Source organism: Poecilia mexicana, unplaced genomic scaffold (genome assembly GCF_051168715.1).
Source record: "Poecilia mexicana isolate PSO_F unplaced genomic scaffold, ASM5116871v1 scaffold_10, whole genome shotgun sequence".
In the NCBI taxonomy this organism is placed as follows: domain Eukaryota; kingdom Metazoa; phylum Chordata; class Actinopteri; order Cyprinodontiformes; family Poeciliidae; genus Poecilia; species Poecilia mexicana.
The window spans coordinates 13,222,999-13,243,084 of NW_028263379.1; the positions used below are offsets into that span (position 1 = coordinate 13,222,999).

At 37.8% G+C, this 20,086-nt stretch overlaps 1 protein-coding gene across 6 annotated transcripts in view; it reads right to left on the reverse strand.

The window, feature by feature from the left end:
* Positions 1–20,086, reverse strand: part of diaph2 (diaphanous-related formin 2) — a 440,846-nt gene that overhangs the window by 172,881 nt on the left and 247,879 nt on the right. For all 6 annotated transcript variants that reach the window (XM_088009428.1, XM_088009427.1, XM_088009429.1 and 3 more), the window contains one exon: positions 1,360–1,461. In XM_088009428.1, coding sequence (XP_087865554.1) covers positions 1,360–1,461 — 102 coding nt within the window. The remainder of the gene's footprint in view (positions 1–1,359; positions 1,462–20,086) is intronic.

Genomic DNA, 20,086 nt, shown 5'->3' on the forward strand with positions numbered 1-20,086 from the left:
AACTTTACAAAAACACTTTGTTAGTTTGAAGGATAATTTTGGAAAGATATTTCACCAGCCTTCTTGGCTAGAAATCAATCGGTGTCTGGTTCTTTTTCATCATCTCCAAAACTAGTTTTCATGTTTGTCTAGAATCGGCGTCCTTTCGGAAAACCCAATTCCACCATTTGACCCAAATAGAGTGAATGACTGAGAGTGAAAGAAAAAGCAAAACAAAGAGCAAAAGAAGTAAGAGGGAGAAAACAAAAAGAAATTCATACTTCTAGACTACATGAGAACTCTATATAACTTTTAACTGATGGGTCTCAAATGAGCAAAAGACAGAATGAAAGAGCAGAAAAACAGTGAAAGAGCAAAAGAAAAACTTTAGATACTGGAAAATACATTATTATTTTCAGACTGCACAAGAGCAATATGAAAGTTTGATATTATTCAGTTAAATTAAATGTAAAATGTGCATCTAAATTCAACATTTGTTGCATGTTGAACCTCAGAACCATTCATTGAGGTATGTAAATATCTGACCAGCAACATTCACCACTCCATTGACCTCACCAGGATATGATTCATTGACAAATACAAATTACTTTTTAAAAATTCCTTCTTTCTTTTACCATTACTCTGCAAAAGTTATGAAAAATGTCAATTAACTTGAGATATATAGATAAAATACTGCAGACTGTATCCCAACACATAAATCATTCTTTGTTTAAAAGCTACTTTGAGTAAAAAAAAAAAAAAAGAAACAGGTTACTTTCTGGAGACCATGTGTCAAGAAGAGAATATAACAACAGCAGCGTTATTTATTATGCAAGTGGAGAAGATCGAACTTTTGGATGTTCATTGTAAATTGATAGGAGTTTTGGGATACATCACCAGGCTGGTTGCCTACAGCTGAGCGCTTTTCAAAGGCCTTTAAACAGGCAGGATTCATACACAGCCTGAGGGGGTGATTTTATCACGAGATGACATTGACAGCTGATGTCAAAGAGCCGCATCCACAAAGTTCTTAATGCTGAACGCTCATCAGAACTGATTGAACTGTTCTTTGCTCAAGTCAAAAAGACTTTCAACAAAAGCCGCTGTCATTTGGAGACGGAGCTATCAGTTTTGACGCCGTTTGAGAGCTATTGAAGGTTTTTTTGTTTGATTAAAAATTACTGCTCTCCAGAAAAAAAAAAAAGAAAGAAAAAGAAAAATACTGATTCTGGCTTACTGACCAAACAGAACTTTTGGGGAAAAAAAAAAATAATAATACAATGTTTAACTGTGCATGTCGGAAAGTGTTTGAAGATAAAGTACGAGTGTGACTGGATACAGTGTGCAAAAATCCACTCGGCAAGAGCTAATTATACTTACCACAATGCCGAACTGCTCTGACTCCACAAGCTCCTCGTATTCACCTTTTAGTTCCGCTAGAGCACTCAGTTCTTTCTGCTCAGGCAAGTTCTTTATTAGGTTCTGGAAATGAAAGGGCACATACACAAAAACACAAGAAAATAAGTGTTAATGCAGTTCTCATTTTCTGCTTTCGTCAGGATAGGAACAAAATGCCTGACAGCTTAGCTGAAAACAAAGAAGAAACAAATCCAAAGAGCAAGTGTGCGTTTCGTGTGTTACCTAATTAAACAGTATTTCAATTTAGCCTTTTTGTGGAATGTTTATATTCTTTTCAGACAGTATGTTGTTGTTCTGCTTGTCATATGTTGGGAAGAAAAATAAATAGCATCGATGCAGAGCCCAAAAACTTCAGAGGAAAACTTCCTCAAACAAAATCTGCTTTTTTGTGTTTCAAAATGTCCTTGTTGTACCTTTTCTCCCACACCTGGTGCTGAAAAGAGTCGCCAGTGCTTTTCCTGATAATCCTTAAAGGAAGCAAAATAATTTTTTGTTTGCTACTAAATAAATTCACAGAATCTCCTTGCTACATTGAATGTGAGATAAAATAAACCTATTGGGCTTCGTATTAAACTAAGTGTTGTTAATTTACTAATATTAGGCTGACAACCTGATACAAGATCTGTAATTTTATTATATGCAAACTTCTGAATTTGAAGTAATCCAAAATTCTCTACAAATATTTTCACATGCTGCTCAGTTAACTTTTCACCTCATCTACCAGTCTAGTTCATCCAGTAATGTCAAATGGTTAATTAGTACAAAAGTCTGTTTTTTACAGCTCAGAAATAACCAACGGCATATTTCATTTCTATGAATCATCATATATATTTATTTCTGTTGGAGCAGTGGTCAAAGAGAATATTTTGAAGTTGTCTGGTTATGTGAAAAGTCAGATTAGGTCACAAAATCACTGCTGGTAATTGTTGCTTTTTGATTCCGAGTTGTGGCCTAGAGCCAATTACCGAACATGTCAGCGACCTTCAGAGAGCCGACCTTCTGCTGCATAATGCACATCACCTTGCGATTGTCTATGAAAAGCAAGCAAAGGCTTTGCCATTAATTTGCTGCCGCCTGATAAATTTCTTTTGTACAAGCAGAATAAAAACAACATGCAGTTGGTGGCGGCGAGGTTGAAGATTAAGATGGAGATGAGGAAGATAATGGGAGGGGATGCGTTTTCAGTAAATGTTAATTGTTTGTGTGAAGGTCAGCCAAGTTAATAAAATTGACCACAGCGACTTTTCCCTCCCTTTTCCTCGGAGGTGGAGAAGAGAAAGAGCTGCCCTTTTCCAGGTCTTTGCAGAGCTTCCTTGCTCATTAGCTCCTCAAATTTATTCAGCGGGAGCAGACTGGCACTGGACCACGTGTCCAGATGGGAACCCAGACAGACAGACAGGGAAAATGGACAGTAAAAGCCGTTGCTGGGCCACAGACTTGGCTGACCAAGTTATAGACCTCTGCAGCCATCACAGTCAACACAACCATAGTCTACTGCCCACTAATGATGACATCTCTGTCTTTCCCTCAGGGGATTCAGTGGTATAAAACAGTGAGCCACACTGCAAGCCATGAAACCTTGTTTGGGATGCAGCCATTAAATCAAATGTTGCTTGCTTTTTATCCAAAGCCCCAATTAGAGTCTGCAGTGGCTTACTGCTGCCTTAATAATAAATATTGTTGATTGCATCAGGAGACGCAGATAAAACAAATTTAAATTAAAAAAAAAGGATGGAAATCTAAAAAAAAAAATCAACACTGAAGCGATAATCCATTTCAAGTTTTATGTATTCTCCTGGTTCAGTCAAAATTGCTCTGATGCTCTGCAACAGAATCACATTTACCACATAATCACAAGCTTCAACATATTTTATTGGGATTTTACTTGATACACAAACACCAAGTAGTTCAAGATTGCAAAGCGGAAAGAAATCATTCATGATTTCCATTTTTTTATTTTTTGTTTTTTGTACATATAAAAATTTAAAGTGTATCTTCAGGCAGTCTGCATCAGGACTCTTTGGAAACCTTTTCACTGCGAGTGAAACCACAAATATTTGGAGGTTTGTGTCTACAAGCTTTGCATACAGAAACTGGAGTTTTTGCCTTTCTCTTTTATCAAGACAACTCGAGCTCAGTGAGATTGAATGGCGAGTGTCTGTACATCAATTTCCAGGTACTACCACTTCTGCTCAACTGAACTTCGGTCTGGGTCATTCTAAAAGATGAATTTTCTTTGATAGAAACCATTTCACTGTAGCTCTGTAGTTCTGCACATAAAACCTACCAGGACAGAAAAATATATTGTTTGAGGCAAGCTGGAAAGAACAAAGAAACAATGGCATTTCTGTCCATAATACTTTTTACTACAAAAGAAACTCGACCTCAGAACTCAAGAGAAGTCCCACTTTTTACTTCTGAAAAATTGAGCAGTAGCAGTCGGACATCACAAAAGAAAGAAGTTCTGCCCTGATGATGGAGATTTGCCCTGGAAGACAGAACTACTTACAAAGTATCTACAGTCATCAGCTTCCTCGTTGCAGCTCGAGAACAGGAAAGCTGCCCTCATCAATATTTCACCAAAATGTTCAGGGTGTAAGTTCTCCAAAGCAGCACTGAGACGTAAGCCAAAAAGTTTCATTTTGCTCCACTGGACCTTCCAGGTGGTTGTATTGTGCTCTAAATGGGCAGATTTGCAGAGTCCACAAGTAAAACTAGTAAGTTGGACTTTTCACGGATTCTCCCACCTGAGCTGTGGAAATTTATTGAACGGCTCTCTGTGAGAAGTCCAAAGCTTAGGATACAGTTTTATAACTCAAATCTGCTTTAAACCTCTCTGTATCTCCATCAATGAAGTTTCTGTTGTGTTTGTTGTCCTTCATGATACTGTTTGTTCTCCAATGATCTCCCACAAAACCACCAAGGCCTTCACACAACAGATAAACTATGCGTCACTCTGGATCTACTTCTAAGTCATGCAATAATTTGTACTTATCAATCACTTAACAATCCAAAATGTACTGATGTTTTTGATTTTAAAGTCACAAAACATAAAGTTTGATAGTTTTGTAATAATGCTTCAGACCTGACAGGAAATCATCAAATCACAGGGGGGAACAAAAAAAAAATAAAAATCTTTGTTTTTTGTCAATAAATGCAGGAATAATGTGCAGTTAGGAACTAAATGAGCTAGACTGCATTTATAACAGGCTTTAGGAATTAGATTTCACTCTACACAGGCTGATCCGTTTAAGATGTAAATGAACGTGTAAAAAGTAAAATCCCAAGGGTAAAACAATCTACTGGAAGGGAAAGAGAGGAAAATTAACATCTGGATTAGTAACAAAGTTCCCAGACAATATATCATTGGCTTTGAATAAAACGGCATCAACTGAGAGGCAAATCGTTCATCCGTTTGGAATACTTGCTAATACTAAGGCAAATCCGATTATTCCGACTGTTCGTCTTTGGCAAACAACAAGGGATACGTCTTCAGTCTAAGTCTTTTCCAATCACTTAAGCATGATTTGTCACATTAAAAAGAGAATGAAAGCTTTGCCATTTACTTTGAGTATTAAAAAAAATGCATAGAAGAAGGAGGAGAAATATGATATTCAGTCATATTTTCTACATTTTTATTGCATCTCACTAAAAAAAAAATGCTGCAGCTTACTGCAGCTGAGAGACACAGTAGTGGAAAATCAAATCTACCTTGTGTTCATCGAAACCCCACCGAGTGCAATTGACACAAAGGCTGCACCATATGTCTAGCGATTTAGAAGACTGGGTGATGATTCTGGTCCAGACTCCTCCCGACAGGATACCAGACACATACTGACGCTTAACAAAGAGCACTGAAGGTATGACAACAACAACAACACATCTCAAACGAATACAAGCTAAGTGGCAGCAAAGAAAACCCAAATTCAACCACTTCCTTTTGCAAAGAGAAAATGCGCCTGCATGATGACGCAGATGTTAGCTTGGCTGCCTGGAGGCAACGAGGTCCTGGGTTCAAATCCCACCCAGGGCTTTCCTGTTCAGGGTTTGGATGTTAGTCCTCTTTGTGCGCAGGATTCCCCTGGGTACTCCGGTGTGCCCACACAGCACAAAGTAACGCATGTTAGGTTAATTGGTGACTCTAAATTACCCGTAGGTGTGAGGGTGTGGGTGAGTGATTGTGTTTTGTTTTGTGTGGGCTCCGTGATGGACTGACGACTCAGGTTTTAACACGCCGACTGTTGGAAAGAGGCGGCTGCCCCATCCAACAAGCCTGAACAGGAACAAGCAGAGATCATGTGAGACTATAATAAAGCGAGTATTAAAATACTATTGATACCAGTAAAACATGCCTTGGATACAATATAAACATTCATACTACTTCACTAAAGTAATGATTACAAAACCAAAGCACTTTTCCTTCAAACCTTTATTTTATCTTGGTTATAAACACTGCGACCAGGCAGAGCAGCTAACTCCTCCTGATAAAAATCCATGATTTTCAGCGTTAAATATATATAATATCTATAACTGGCTTCTGTCACAGCGATTATACTTTACAACCACTAAAGAAATTCCACAGAGCAGTAAAAATAAAACTTTTACGAGATTCCAATGATGAACATGTTCTTTTTCTGGCTTTTAAAACAAGAATGGAGGACAGGAGACAGAGAAACCTGGTGTTGTTCGGCCATTACTTCAGGTCGGATAGCAGGACTTGCATCTAAAATAGCAATTTCTGTGAGCACCAGAATCAGTTCATCTTTACCTTAGAAAACACCAGTCCTGTATATGTAAGACTCATTCGCATTGATGTCAGAGAAAGTACAATACTTGCCTGTCTGTCAAATTTTTAATTTGCAGAATAACCCCATCACAAACACAAGTCAGATTGTTTGTGATTGTTATTCCAATTCCAAAACAAAAAGATTTAAACATCATTTTGCAAAAATGCTCAGTCAATTCCATTTGGTTTAATTACAACGGGTCATTTCAAGGACTCAGACGACTCGATGGTGTTTCCTCCTCCTCCCCCCCACAGTCAGCCGCAGCTACGACTCCATATTTAAAATGTGGTGAATGTTAGCTGAGGCACTGTCGAAGCCAAAACTGTGAAAGTCCTTTACTTGTGGAAGGGATGTAGCTGAGAGGGAAAAAGAGTATAAAAGTAATGAGAAACAGGATATGGTTGAGTAAACATTTGTCGAGGATGACAGTATCTGTAGGGCTTTTACTTTCATACTTTGATCTCTGCTGCTGTCAACCAGCTTCCTGTGAATCGAGTTCAGTTTCAAAGCATCTGCAGAGCCATGCCAAGTTAATGCAGGATGGAGCTGGGCACGCATAAGCCCAACACTTTAGAAAACTGTTTACAGGACTGAATAATGTGAAAATAGCAAAACACGCATCACTACTGAGCTGCAACACAGACTGAAATTCCGTGCTGCGTTTTCGATATCAACATAAAAACATTTGGAAGAAACTTAAAACATTTAGAAATGCAAAAATGTGTACCAGATTTTGAATTTTCAATATTAACTGCAAGAGCTCCCCCCCCACCCCCCCAGTTAATGTCTAAATAAATTGTGTTCATTTTAAAGGCTTATTAGAGATCTGCAACAAAGACAGACAAAGAGCCACATCTGCCACATGCTTGACAGATGCGTTTTTCCACTTTTAATTGATTTTCTACTTCGTTTCAGGAGACAGATAAACATGTGGTATTCTGCCCGTGCTTTGTGGCAGAGAACAACCAGCGACTGCCATCTCCCTGCCGTGACACCACAGCGGGATTCCCATGTGGCTCATGGGCAAAATGAGTGAACGATTCGGTTAGAATAAATGACAAAATAATGAGCAGCTGACAAGAGTTTTGAACGCCGTCTAACCCGAACTTTTTAAACCACACATTGACAACTAAAACCCTAAAAAAACTAAACATTTTTAATGAGATTTCGACTTCTTTTCGGTAACTAAAAGAAGTTACCGAAAGTTGCAAAGTTTGGCCTTGTAGACAAACAACATCCATCTCAAACAAAAGACCACCACCTAAAACCCTATTTTTTTTATTTTATAAAAACCTCAGACCTATTTAAAAAAAACAACTGTGTTTTACTGTGGCTATCACATTGCTTTGGTGATGTGCATTGTTATTTCTGCATTGCCAACCCTAATCCAGACATAAAGATACTAAAGAATACTGCTGTCACATGCAGCACAAGTCGTGGAAATACCTGCAGTTCCTTCTGTTTTGCTATCAGTGTCTTTGGCAGTTTTATTTTTTTTTATTTTCATACATTTCCAAAACATTTTTCTTGCATCCCTTTTAATCTACGCTATCCTAAATAACTGGTAACGGCTCTTGCAGTGGCATGGTTCATACAACATATACAATGAAAACGTTCAAATCCCTCATTGTAATTTACACGTTTGACAAAAAAATTATTTTGATTCTTCCACCACCTAAGAAGTGAGTTGCTCTAACGCTAAGGCTCTAATCAAAATCTTTAGTGCCACTAACGCTATGCCAGCACGGTATTTTGCAGAAGCTGAATGTAGAAGTACATTCACTACGTTCAATCATGCCGATATCCACTATGTGTCAATGACAAAAAAATAGCTTCGCTGTTAGCGGTTTAGAGGAAGTGCACCCACCATCGGACCCGTTGCATTTGTAAACCATGTTTTTTTGTTTTACGGATTAAAATTAGTAGCATGTCATCATTTATTTGTGGCTCAGTGACTATGTCATGTTTCTTTTTTTTTTGTTTTCTTTTTACTATGGACCTCTTTTGTGTCTGAAATAAAGATTGATTGATTGATTGATTGAATATCCTACAGAATTTAATTTCAGGTTAGTCAGATTCTTTATAATCTGTGGCAGATGTAATCTCACACAGATTGAACAATGACGCTGAATATAAAGGTGCTTCATTGGAGTATTAAACTGGGAGTGAAAAAAATCTAGCCATCATTCGTTTCGCTGTAATAAATTTGTTTTTCTCTTTAACTGAGCAGGATAAATGTGACAAATTATGGTGTAAAGAGTTTTGTAATGAAGTCAAAATTCTGCATGGATAATGGCATTTTAAGAAGATGATGAAAACAATTTATTCTGCATTTATTTATTTAAAAGCTACAGCTAAAACTACCCTGGTACAGTGTAAGATATTTACTATATACTGAAGGGATATATTTATAACATTCATACTATGAACAATGTGCCATAGTTTCAACTGTATTTTACAAAAAAATGGGACGAGTACAATTGGATTTGTGTGATGAATCCTATATGATAAACTATCAGTGTCATGAAGACAGATGTTAACTGCAACATCCTTCCAAACAAAAGGAGCAAAAATGCTGTCACCATTGATTTAGTCATGCATGCCGGTGTATCCGGCAAATGTTTATTACGTGACAAGTAACTGGGAACACTCGAAGCATCATTATGAAATGCTGCAGCATTCAAAATGCTAAAACAAGTGACTGTCCTCTATTTAAAAGGCAGAAAACAGCTAGCTAATCCAACAGTAGCTACTGCATTTAAAAAATACAAAGTCTACAACAACCGTATCCACCATTTTAAGTACAACATGCACAGAAGCTGATGTTTACTGCAACTGAGCTAAAACAGTGAAGTCTTGGAAAAAAAAAAAAAAAAAAAAAAAGGGCAAATCTTGTCTCAGAGGTAAGTACGGTAAACAATGAACATCAGTCATACATGTTGCAAAGTCTACAGAAATTACAACCCAGCAAAGCACCATGTCACTGTGAGCAAAGCTGCAGTGACAGACTGACAAGCAACAAACTGAGTGTGACAGATTTTAAAACCGTATTAAACTAAAGGAGAATTTCAGCGTAAGAGAAAGACGCAAGAACTGAGCAAGGGGAAAAACATGGTTGAGAGAAGGATGGGGGAGGGATTAATTTGAGTGTTTGGGCAGGAAAACCTGACATACTTAGTGTGACATTAAATTTGTCTTTAGGATATATGTAAAAAAAAAAGAGAAGTTTTTTTTTTTCATGTGTGCACCTGAACTCTTTCATATAAAATAGAAAGTGTGAAGTAGGATTAAGAATGAGGCTAAAAATAAAAAATATGTGGTTTAAACATGAAAACAGGTTCAACAGTTGGAGCCAGATGAGTAAAAAATAGAAAAAAAACAAACAAAAGTACTCTGAAAGAGTAAATGAGTCACTTGAAGGATACTAGATAAAAGCTTTATATATTAATTGAAAGTGAAACTCAACTTTTTATCTTTAGGAATCAATTCTGTATTATGTTGAACTGTTTTTTTTTTTTTTTTTTTACCATTCTATATGAATTTTGCATAAAATCCTGCTAAATGGTCAAAACTAATTTGGAAATAAACTTTTCAAGTTGGAGAAAGGTGGCGGCAGTCGTCTGCGTAATTGTCCCTCATTTGTGCATATTCCTTCTATGCAATACAGTCATCCAAACACAAAGCCAGAACATGAGACTGTCAATCAAATAAGAAGAGAGCAAGCATGCAAAACAGTAATAGAAATTAATTTGTTTGTGGAGTCTTGCTGTATGAGAGTGTCTCTTTGATTGATGTGCCATCTGCCACAGAAACAAAGACACGGGACTGGAAAAATGAAAACAGAAATATTTCTCACTCTTTTTTTTCCCTTTTTTTTCCCTCCATAAAGCACTTATGAAAATACAGCACCAATCATGCCGGAGGAGGAGCAGAGTGGACTCCACAGAATAAAAATTTAACGACTGAGCTGTATTGTGCATTAACCTGCCTGTGTGCATTCCTACGAGTATGAGACTGTGTGTTGTGTGTTTTTAATCAATACTTAACCTGCGGAGGGTGTAACCAGCCTCAACCCTCTGGCTAGAGATGAACAGCTAGGTGGTGATGAGGTACATGTAACACACCTTTGATTCTTGCCATCAATATCTGAAGCGTATTTCATATTACACCAGACTAAGCCTCGTCTTTCGTTAACCTGCATCTACTTTTGCCCTCACTCTGTTTATTCAACGCCTCCACCCCCTCTGCTTTCCCTTTATGTTTCCAGCCCTACCAAATCCGCATAATGCATTTCACATTTCACTGTAAAATTTGCATTTGATGCAGAAGTGCTGTGTAGTGTGTGCCAAAACAAACCACAATTAAGCCCATGGGGGACTTGTGTTTTTCCTGCTTAAGCTCTAATCCAACATGCCCACACTTATCGCCATGTCCCACATGTGCACTTCTGCACTGTGAAAACGATGCCCAACAATGTGCCAGTCGGCCACAATCACCTGTTACAGATGTGAACAAAGGCTGGCATGAGTACCAAGGCCCTGCAGCCAGCGAGCAGGCCACGTGTAATGACGGCGGCCATGCATATGGATGAGCGCGGCGCTGATGTGGGTGATTGACAAGAGAGATAAACAATAATAACAAGGCAAGGCCAGCTAAGAAGACTCCTGTGAGACCTGGTGGAAAGGTTGTTGCCATGGCAGGCCGAAGGCAGAAGATTGCAAAGTCAAAAGTTTACAACACTTGCACTCAGTGAGACAACATACTGAGTGAATGTCTGGCTTTTTTATCAGGTGTTATTAAACAACAACAATTAGACAGCTCGTTTTTATTTTCATAAATGATGAAACAAAGTCCAATTTCCATCTTTTATAAGCATTTGAGATTACAAAGACTTGAATCTGAACCTTTCATGCAAAAACTTAAGTTTCATTATTTAGCAGGAAACCTGATTCAAACATCGTCTTAAGTGATAAGTCAATTTAAAACGTCTCATATGACTCCTATGAAAAGGTTGGCAAGGCATTTTAAGCATCTTAGATGTACACATCTCTGGTTTGAGTATTATTGAAACCAGTTTCTTAAGAGATTTAAAAGCTCACATGTCGCCAATAAAAACCAGATACAGAAATGTCACCCTGCTGAAAAGTAAGTCTATAAACTATGACTACATGACTTTGTTGGGTCCCTTTTGGGATCAGACCAGTATGCTAAACAATCTGGGTGATACCAAGTTTATTATGGCAATTACTGGTACTTTCGGCAGTGGGGACAATTGCCATTTCATCCTCAAATATTACTATTAAACATAAAGCATGTCAGCAGGAGCAGGAGGAAGCAACAAGCGCTCTAAAGTTTCCTGGAAGGCAGACACGCTGAGCCTTGGGCTTGATTAAACTCAGTGGCCCAACGTAAGCAGACGACGTTAATCTGAGGACTTTGGGAAAGACAGCTGTGTGTGGAGGCTGTTGAAGCCACTTCACAAGCACCTCGAGGTTATAGGCATCTCTGGTGATTGTACAACTTTTTCTAGCACATCTTTTCCTTCCACTAAAATTTCCATTAATATTACTCTGTTAAAATCCAGCTTCTTTGGAAACGACTTTTTTGTGGCAAAACCTTAATGGAGGAGAGTGTCAGTGCCACGCATTATCTACCTGCGGGTCATAAAATGGCCATAGAAAACATGCTGTATAAACGTCCTTTTCATTGGTCGCTATGCACAATTAAGCTCATCTGAAAGAATGTTTTATAATTCTAAGGATCTTAAGAATAGCAGCAATAAACACTTTAAATATATCTGAAGAATTAATATACGAGTTTCCCTTTTAAACTAGTTAAAGTAAATATTTGATGATATTCTAATTTAAAATGGATCTAAATTTCTAAGAATGTCAATTAAATGATGGAATATGAAAGGAAATATGTATATTTTTACTTATTTCAACACACACTGAAAACATAATCAGATATATCCTGATTTTGAAGGGTTAGGTGAGGAATTAATTGTGATTACAGGAAGAAAAAGTATAAATACATGCAACCAAAGGAAAACACTACCATTTTTCTCTTATTCCAAAATAAAAATGCATTTTTTAACCTCTGGGCAACTGGCAGAACAGAGGTGTGAAAAAATCAAAGAGAGGAAAGTTATTTTTTACTACTCCTTTAAAAAACTTAAGATTAAGTTTGATGACATGTTGAAACCAGTGTGGGTTTTGAATTTTGTGACCTATAAGGAGCAAAGTAAATCAGGACGTGTCTCTAAAATGTGCATCATTTCATCAGTCGCACTAAATCAGTTACAATCATTACAAATCCCAGCCTCCACCCCAGAAATCATCTCAATAACCCCAACACTGTATATCAACGCATGAGGAAATACGCGATTTAATTAAAAGGGAGACTTGACACTTTTCACTTTGCATTCCTTTAATATATGTATTTGCACACAGCATAGGGCAATACTAATTACAAATGAATAACAGTGGTGCACTGTTACTCATTAGCCTTTCCTTTTGAAAAGAAGACGGGGTAATATAAAATACACTGGCACACATTAAAGATTAAGAAGTCACTCTGATATTCTCCAAAACAAGCCCCAAGGGGAATATCATCCACCGACGAGATTTAGCTTACCACACACGCCAAAAACTGGGTGTGCTGAAACATTTAGTGATGACTCTTTCATTTCAGGCAGTCAAATCGGTAAAAAATAGGTGAATCTGGCCTTTAACTTAAAGATGTGCTTCTTTTATAACACTGCAAAAAAACGACTGATTGTTGATGTACAAGATTAAACTGGTATTTTACACGAATGCAAACATGCATGAAAGGGTAAAAAAAAAGTTTGAATTTTCATAATATGCACCCCTTAAAGATAACTGGAAGCAGAGTTGCATGAAAATTTCAGCAGGCTAAATTTAAATGGATAGCAAGTGACAACATAGTGAAACACCAATATTTGCCAGGGTCCACAAACAGCTTGTCCCTCTAAAAACAATTATAACTACCTATTTCAATAGTTCAAACACTATATTTGCATCTTTCTAGCTCATTTTCCGTCTTATATATTCAGGTCACTCCCAATCACCACTTCCAATCTCGTCCCCATCCTCTTCCTCACCTCCAGTTTCTATTGTCCAATATCGTGAATGGCTGACCTCATAATACTTGGAACTCATCCTTTCCGCCTTGCCCTCATTTACACACATTATTTGTTGTTCAAAACACCTAAGATCTATCTACATCAAATGATCAGCAACATTTATGTGTCATAGTATTATTATACAATCTTAGAATGCTTAGTACTACAATAATCCTGGTGAAAATATGGTAACTATGTGTAGGTAATCAGTTAAATGATAACCAGGCATCCACTTGTTCCGCCATATATTACTTACATTAAATTCTATTATTAATTTTCTTGTGTCTTGTAATCTACTGTCCTGCCAGAGAAAAGAAAGGCACCAAGAAGTGATGTACATATGGGCACGACTACCTTCACTGAGTATATTTCATTTCAGGGGAGAACCCAAGTTGTCAAGACTAAATGCAACCATTTATAAATATGTATTAACTTCAGTCTACTGAGGTTAACGGTGTGATGAGCTTTATTGTGACACTGTTAAATTAGAAATGAAATCTAACTGGACATCACAGAGACCCTGTGAATACTAAACTATGTATAAAGCATGAGGACACGAGGACTTTGTTTGCTTAATGAAACTAGAAAAGCTTATTAGACCTAAAATAGCTTATTTGCCTGAGGGAGCATTAGAAGACAGTACAACATGTACTGCAGACAACTTAACAATTTCTATACTAATCACAAAGAACAGTTTTCTTAGACGTGCCAATTAAGCAACAAGGGAATGCGGAGCAGTCCAGCAGAACTACTGCACAAGAAAAATAGGGAAAATGCTGCAGGAGAAAGAAGAAGAAGAGCTTTGGGAGTATATTTGCAAACCACTAATCTGGACGCCTAAAACCCAATACCACTTAATCCGTTCTACTGTACATAAAAAATCTCTCGAAGATTGCCTTCAGACACAGTAACATTATGAGTGATGCAAAAATAACTCTGTCAAGCCAGCTGAACTTCTTTTTAAAAAGTCTCCCGCAACGATTGTCACAGATAACCGTCTTACGATTCGGACCGGGAAGCCAACTTTTGTTGTACTCTTAAGACTCAAGTTTAAAAGATATTTATGGTAAACAAATAACTTAATATGACATATTTAGCTTATTTTTTTTTTAGATTTTTGTTTGAAAGGAGTGAATAAACCAATGCACAGATTTAAAAACTAGTATATAATAAATTAATACCCAGTACAGAAGATCTGAACATCTAAGAATTTTTAAAGCCTGAAATAAACATCAACTTGGAGTATTGCTGCAGTATTTCTTCCTGCAGATGTAAGTAATGGAGGGACCAAAAAACTCCTTGTTCAGAGACTCTTGCCGACTTCTAATCACTTCATTTGGACAAATTTCCCCTGATTTCAAAACTTTGGCTGAAGTGGCGCTTGAAATCCCAGTGTCCAGTGTAGCAGCAGAGCCTGGATTCAGCCTCCAGAAAAACATCAGAATCTTGAGACATTTGATTGCACTCAAGAGAGTGAACAAATTAGATCCAAATAAGCCAGGAAGAAGGTTTGAGACCGCATATTCAGGCCATAGCAGGAGCATCTTTCATAATTTAAGTTAAATGGTTTAATTTAATTGTTTATATGCAGTAATAGGGACCAAGGTTAGTGATTTCTGTCACTGAGGAGACCAATTAACAGACTTTTGACTGGATTTTTGTACAATTTCAGTCGACAGATCAACATTTCATAAGATGTTGGTTAGTTTCAAACACATTGTTGTACTAAGAGGATTTAATAAATAAAGCAGCCAGTGAGTGCATGTCAATGCAGGAGATTCAGTTATTGAGGTTACTAGTTAAACAAAATTCAGAGGGCCAACTCTAGGATCTCAAAGGATATGCCAGTCCAAAGCTGATAATCTTGTAAATAAGGAACAAATCTTTTACTGTCATCTTAGTGTTGCCGATTTCCGTAACCCTAAGAGTGAGCTAACACAGGCAACTCAGTGCATTTGTATAAGCTGATCACAGGATAAACATAACATATTTGCAAGTGCTTCTTATTAATCTAGACACTGTTTGGCCTCAGAGTGTTTAACTGGCAAGGACTGCAAGAACATGGGGACCAACTAGCATCATCATGCCAGTAGAGGCGTCACCCTGGGGCAAACAGGCTGTGAGGGACTCCTGGAGAAATTCAAACACCAAAGGGGGAGAGCCAGCTTAAATCGATAAAAGCAAGGTCATCTGCGTATAACTGTTGTGATTTAAACAATACAAGAGGGAGGGTGATCCACACAGTCAGGATGCCACTAAAAAAAATACTTGGGGGCAAGCTGTCTTGTAATGCAAAACTACACAATGCTACCAAGGCCCTGAAGCCCAGAGCAAACAAGCTTGACTCTTTTTCTCACATGAACAAGGACCACAGGGCATTTCCCTCGGTTGTTCTGTAGCATACCAAAAAAAAAAAAAAAAAAAGCTTTGTGAAACTGTCAGCTATTAAAAAAAGGACTTCTGACTTTTCTGAGGATCTAAGTGCTTTCACAGAGGCAATGTATGCTGTTGTCTTCCATTGTCTTCTTCATCTCATTGTTATACAGTGAGAATTTGATGAAGCTGACCTGGCATATGCAAGGGACCTCTGTCCATCAGCATCATGAATAAATACTGCAGGCAAATGAGAAACAGAGACAAAGAATGTGAAGGATAGAGGTAGATTAGATGCAAATGTGTTGCTCACATGTTCAAGGAACAAACGCATATTGATTGTTTGCATGACAAATGACTACAGGGACTGAGAGAAAAAGTGGTAACTGATTCCTGAAAGCATTTGCATGTAGCGTATCACTGCCTGTATGCGTGATGAAAAAAAAAAAAAAAGAAGAAAAAACAACAACATGAAACTGCAAGGAATATATGGAGCATGGATGAATGGTGAGAGCCAAGACTGCCTGCAAGCATTCAGGGATGTGTACATCATCCGAGGTGTTGATGGGCCCTAATGCAGAATAAGGAGAGCCAATCAACTTCTATCTATCCACTCTGCCAGGGTGAAGCATCGTAGAGGTACTTCAAGGCCAACACTCTGCCACGTTCTGCTGACAAATCATTACATTAGACATGCCATGAAGAAGGAACATGATAAGATTGAGTTACAGAGTTTCAGACGCATCATGAACACCTCCTGGGTCCTCCATCCTTCCTTTCTATCCATGCTTTCCGTTCATCAAATCCCTGCTGGTCTGTCAAAATTTAAACAGTTGTGAATTTCAGTGGCTTATTTTGCTCAAGTGCTGGAGGAACAGTTAAAACTGACGTACTGATACCAGAGGACTGCCCATGAATCCAAGCAGAGGTGGGCGATACGGACTTTTATCACAACATTTCATGGTACTTCTGTGATAACGATAAAAATGATGATAAACCATTCATCATTTCTTTTTTTTTTAGGTAACTCTGGGGTGGTAAATGCAAATCCAGCATTCATAGCACCACGAACACAAATACTGCTCTTGAAAAACCTTCCCTTTTGAAATGGGCTTCTTCAACATGCCATAAGTTTGATTTATATCACTGAGCTGCACACAGTAACAGGATTTAAGCATATTTATAAACTTACTGACATTTATAGATGCTGTGGAGAAAATAAAAGAAAAGAAATAATGATAATACTGTCAACTTTTTCTTTAAATATCATTCATTGGAATCTATTGAGACAACAATAAATCAAAAATCCTTCTGATTCTGATTGAGCTTTGTGGAATGTAAAATATCCAATATACAATCCAGCTCTGGATCATATGCAGGGGAAAACGAAGCTTAGCTTTCAAACCAAAGTTTGACTGTGATATTTGTTCAACCAAAATACCCAGTCAAAATTTTAAAAACCAAATTATACACTACTGAGCAAAATATTAATCACGGATGAACAGTTTGAACCAGAACTGATCTTTGCTCCAATCATCTTGAATCGACCATCAAAGGCCCACCACCATTGGCATGAAATATGTCTGCATTAAAGAGCCAGTGAAAGAAAGTGGAAAACATCAAACCGTGCTCTTCTAAAGTAGCTCAACCCGGACACGAAAGGCCGTGCTCCGCTTTAGCCTTCCTACCACTCTGATCTTTGACGCCTTATTGCACATTTTTGCTAATGTTTTCAAAGTTGTCTTGGCAGCTTTCTGAACCCTTACTTGGGTATTTGGGTTGAAGCAGGGAACTAACTGGGGGTCAGTTTTATTAATGTGTCTGTCATTCATTTGCATCTGTACTACCATAATGAACAGTGAGAAAAAAACATCTAGAATGATATTTTCTAACATTATAAAATAAAAAATTACCCAGTCGTTCAAACACAGTGAATGCAAATGTTCACCTGATAACAAACAAGCCATATAAAAAACCAACAAAAGCATTCATGGTGTCACATTACAAATGCAAACTCTATGTATTCCACTTGATTTGAGAATCCAACACTAAGCTGCACATAAATGTGAAGTTAAAGGAATATTATATATGGCTTTCTAAATTTACTTAGAAAGCCATGTGGAAATTGCAGCATGCAAATGATTTTGTAAGAACCAGGTTTGTCTCAGTCTTTCTTACCATCAAATCTGACCGCCATCTCTGTTGCTACTGAAGGATGGTGGATTCTGGGGCGGATATTGTGCATTCAAAGTAATGCAAAGTGTTAGTTTCCCCCCCCCATACACAGCCTTTTGGATGTAGGCCATAAAAGTTTGAATTTGGTTAGAACAGCTTTTTATTTTTGTTTTTTTCACATCGTTGCCATTTCTCTTTTATGGCTTGAAAGTAAACCACACAAACATTTTCCTGGCTCTCAAGAATGCCTTGTTTTGCCACTTTACCAAATAGGCTAGAACTGATAGTTGTCTTGTCAGCAGATTCTCCCAGTCGTGCTGTGAATCTATCTCTGCAGCTCCTGCAGAGTTACAATGGACCTCTTGGCTGATTGTCTGATTAAAAAACAACAGTCTGCTGTGTTTCTTGAGCTCTGTGAAGCTGTTTGTTAACTAATGTCCTCTAACAAAAGTTCTGAGGTCTTCATAGAATCGCTGGAGTCCATGTAGGAGTATATGGCTTGGTTTGCCTGGGATTTTATTTAGAGGTACTAAAGTACTTGGACCTACTATGTGCAGGATTTTTAGATTTTTATTTGCGAAAAACAGTTAAAAGTCATGAAACATTGCACGATCAGGCACTGTTTTGTGTATTACATATAATCCAAAATAAACATATTAACGTTAGTTATTGCAATACAACAAAATATGACAAAACTAAGGTGTAGCACACTTTCGCAAGGGAGTACCTAAATAGCAAGAATTAAAAAAAAAATGCAAAAATAAATTCCAAAGTGCCCGCTGCGCCATCTGACCAAGCCAACCGCGACAATATGTCATCCCAGCGCCTTGTCTGTTGAAGGTTTTTTCGTTGTAGACCACTTGGTGTGAAACAAATTATGGAGGGGGAAAAAAACAGAAGAAAGTGCAGATTTGACCTTTAGGGGACCTAGTGTCAGTTTAATTTAGGCTTCTTCTGTAAATCACTTAATATGATGCAAACTAATAAACAATCGGTGCTTTACCATCAGAAGCATACTTTATTGCACGTTATACGTTTTTCAAACTGGATTTCTACTTGTAATTTTAAGTACACACAATCACCCACTCCCTCTAATATTAGCAAGACTGTGAATTTAGTTCCTTTAAATATTTGCCAAGACAAGCATTCACACTCCTGTGTGTGTGTGCGTGTGTGTGTGTGTGTGTGTGTGTGTGCGCGTGTGCGCGTGTGTGTGTGCATCTGTCTATGTGGATAAATGGTGATTGGCGTGTGGCTGAAAGTGGGTGGTGTGGAGTGATTAATCAGCGTAATGAGTGTAGATGAGCACTGTGCAGATGGAGCCCACACTCAGGACTGTGTCACCCAGCAGGGGGTCTCTTTGCTCCCCTTCTGAGCCGCTCTATAGTTTTAACTATGGCTGTAGCTGCATTTTATTGGCATGTGCTGCTTCCTTCCCCTGCCTAATTCGCGAGCTCATTTCAGCGTGATTCACATTTATAATCAGCCAATTCTTCTCTGAAAACCTATGTATACAATTAGTGGTATTTCTATGTAAATATAAATTACTCCTGTTAGCTTGGCTGCTTTCTCCTGCCAAAAATTATATGACAATGCTGTGTGTTGCCACAGATTTCAACCTTCAGGTAAAGCACATGAATGCGTTCAAAAATATCACATAATTCATGCTGTGCCTTTGAATTGCACCATGAAGTTATGGATGCAATATATGTTTGACTCAACTTAAAGCAATTTACAGTGTTCCTCCAGACTGAAACACATAGATGGATGGTATCGTCCAGCCATCACACCGTCTGGAAGGTTCTGTGTCTCAGAGTCGGTATCAGATTTGTACATCCACCCCAGTATAAAGACAAAATACATTTTGAAAAAAATTGCAGGAGCCTGATTAGAACATGTCGTTATCCACACTGATACAAGCCCTAAAATGTCTCCTGATGCGGAAGAACCGATTACTCCAAATTAGGGTAACACTGGACAAAGATCATCAGTAAGGAAATCAGGTCCATCTATCCCTCATTTTGGTTTTAAAAGACATAAACTGAAGGAGCTGGGTTCAGTTAAAACAAGTCCATAATTTGTATGGATATTGCAAATTTGACAATTGAAATAAATTCAGGTTTACCTCTAATGAAACATGTTGTGTCTTCACAAACGTGCCAAAAATGCATTTAGAATGTATTTTATGAAAAATACAAACTATGCAACA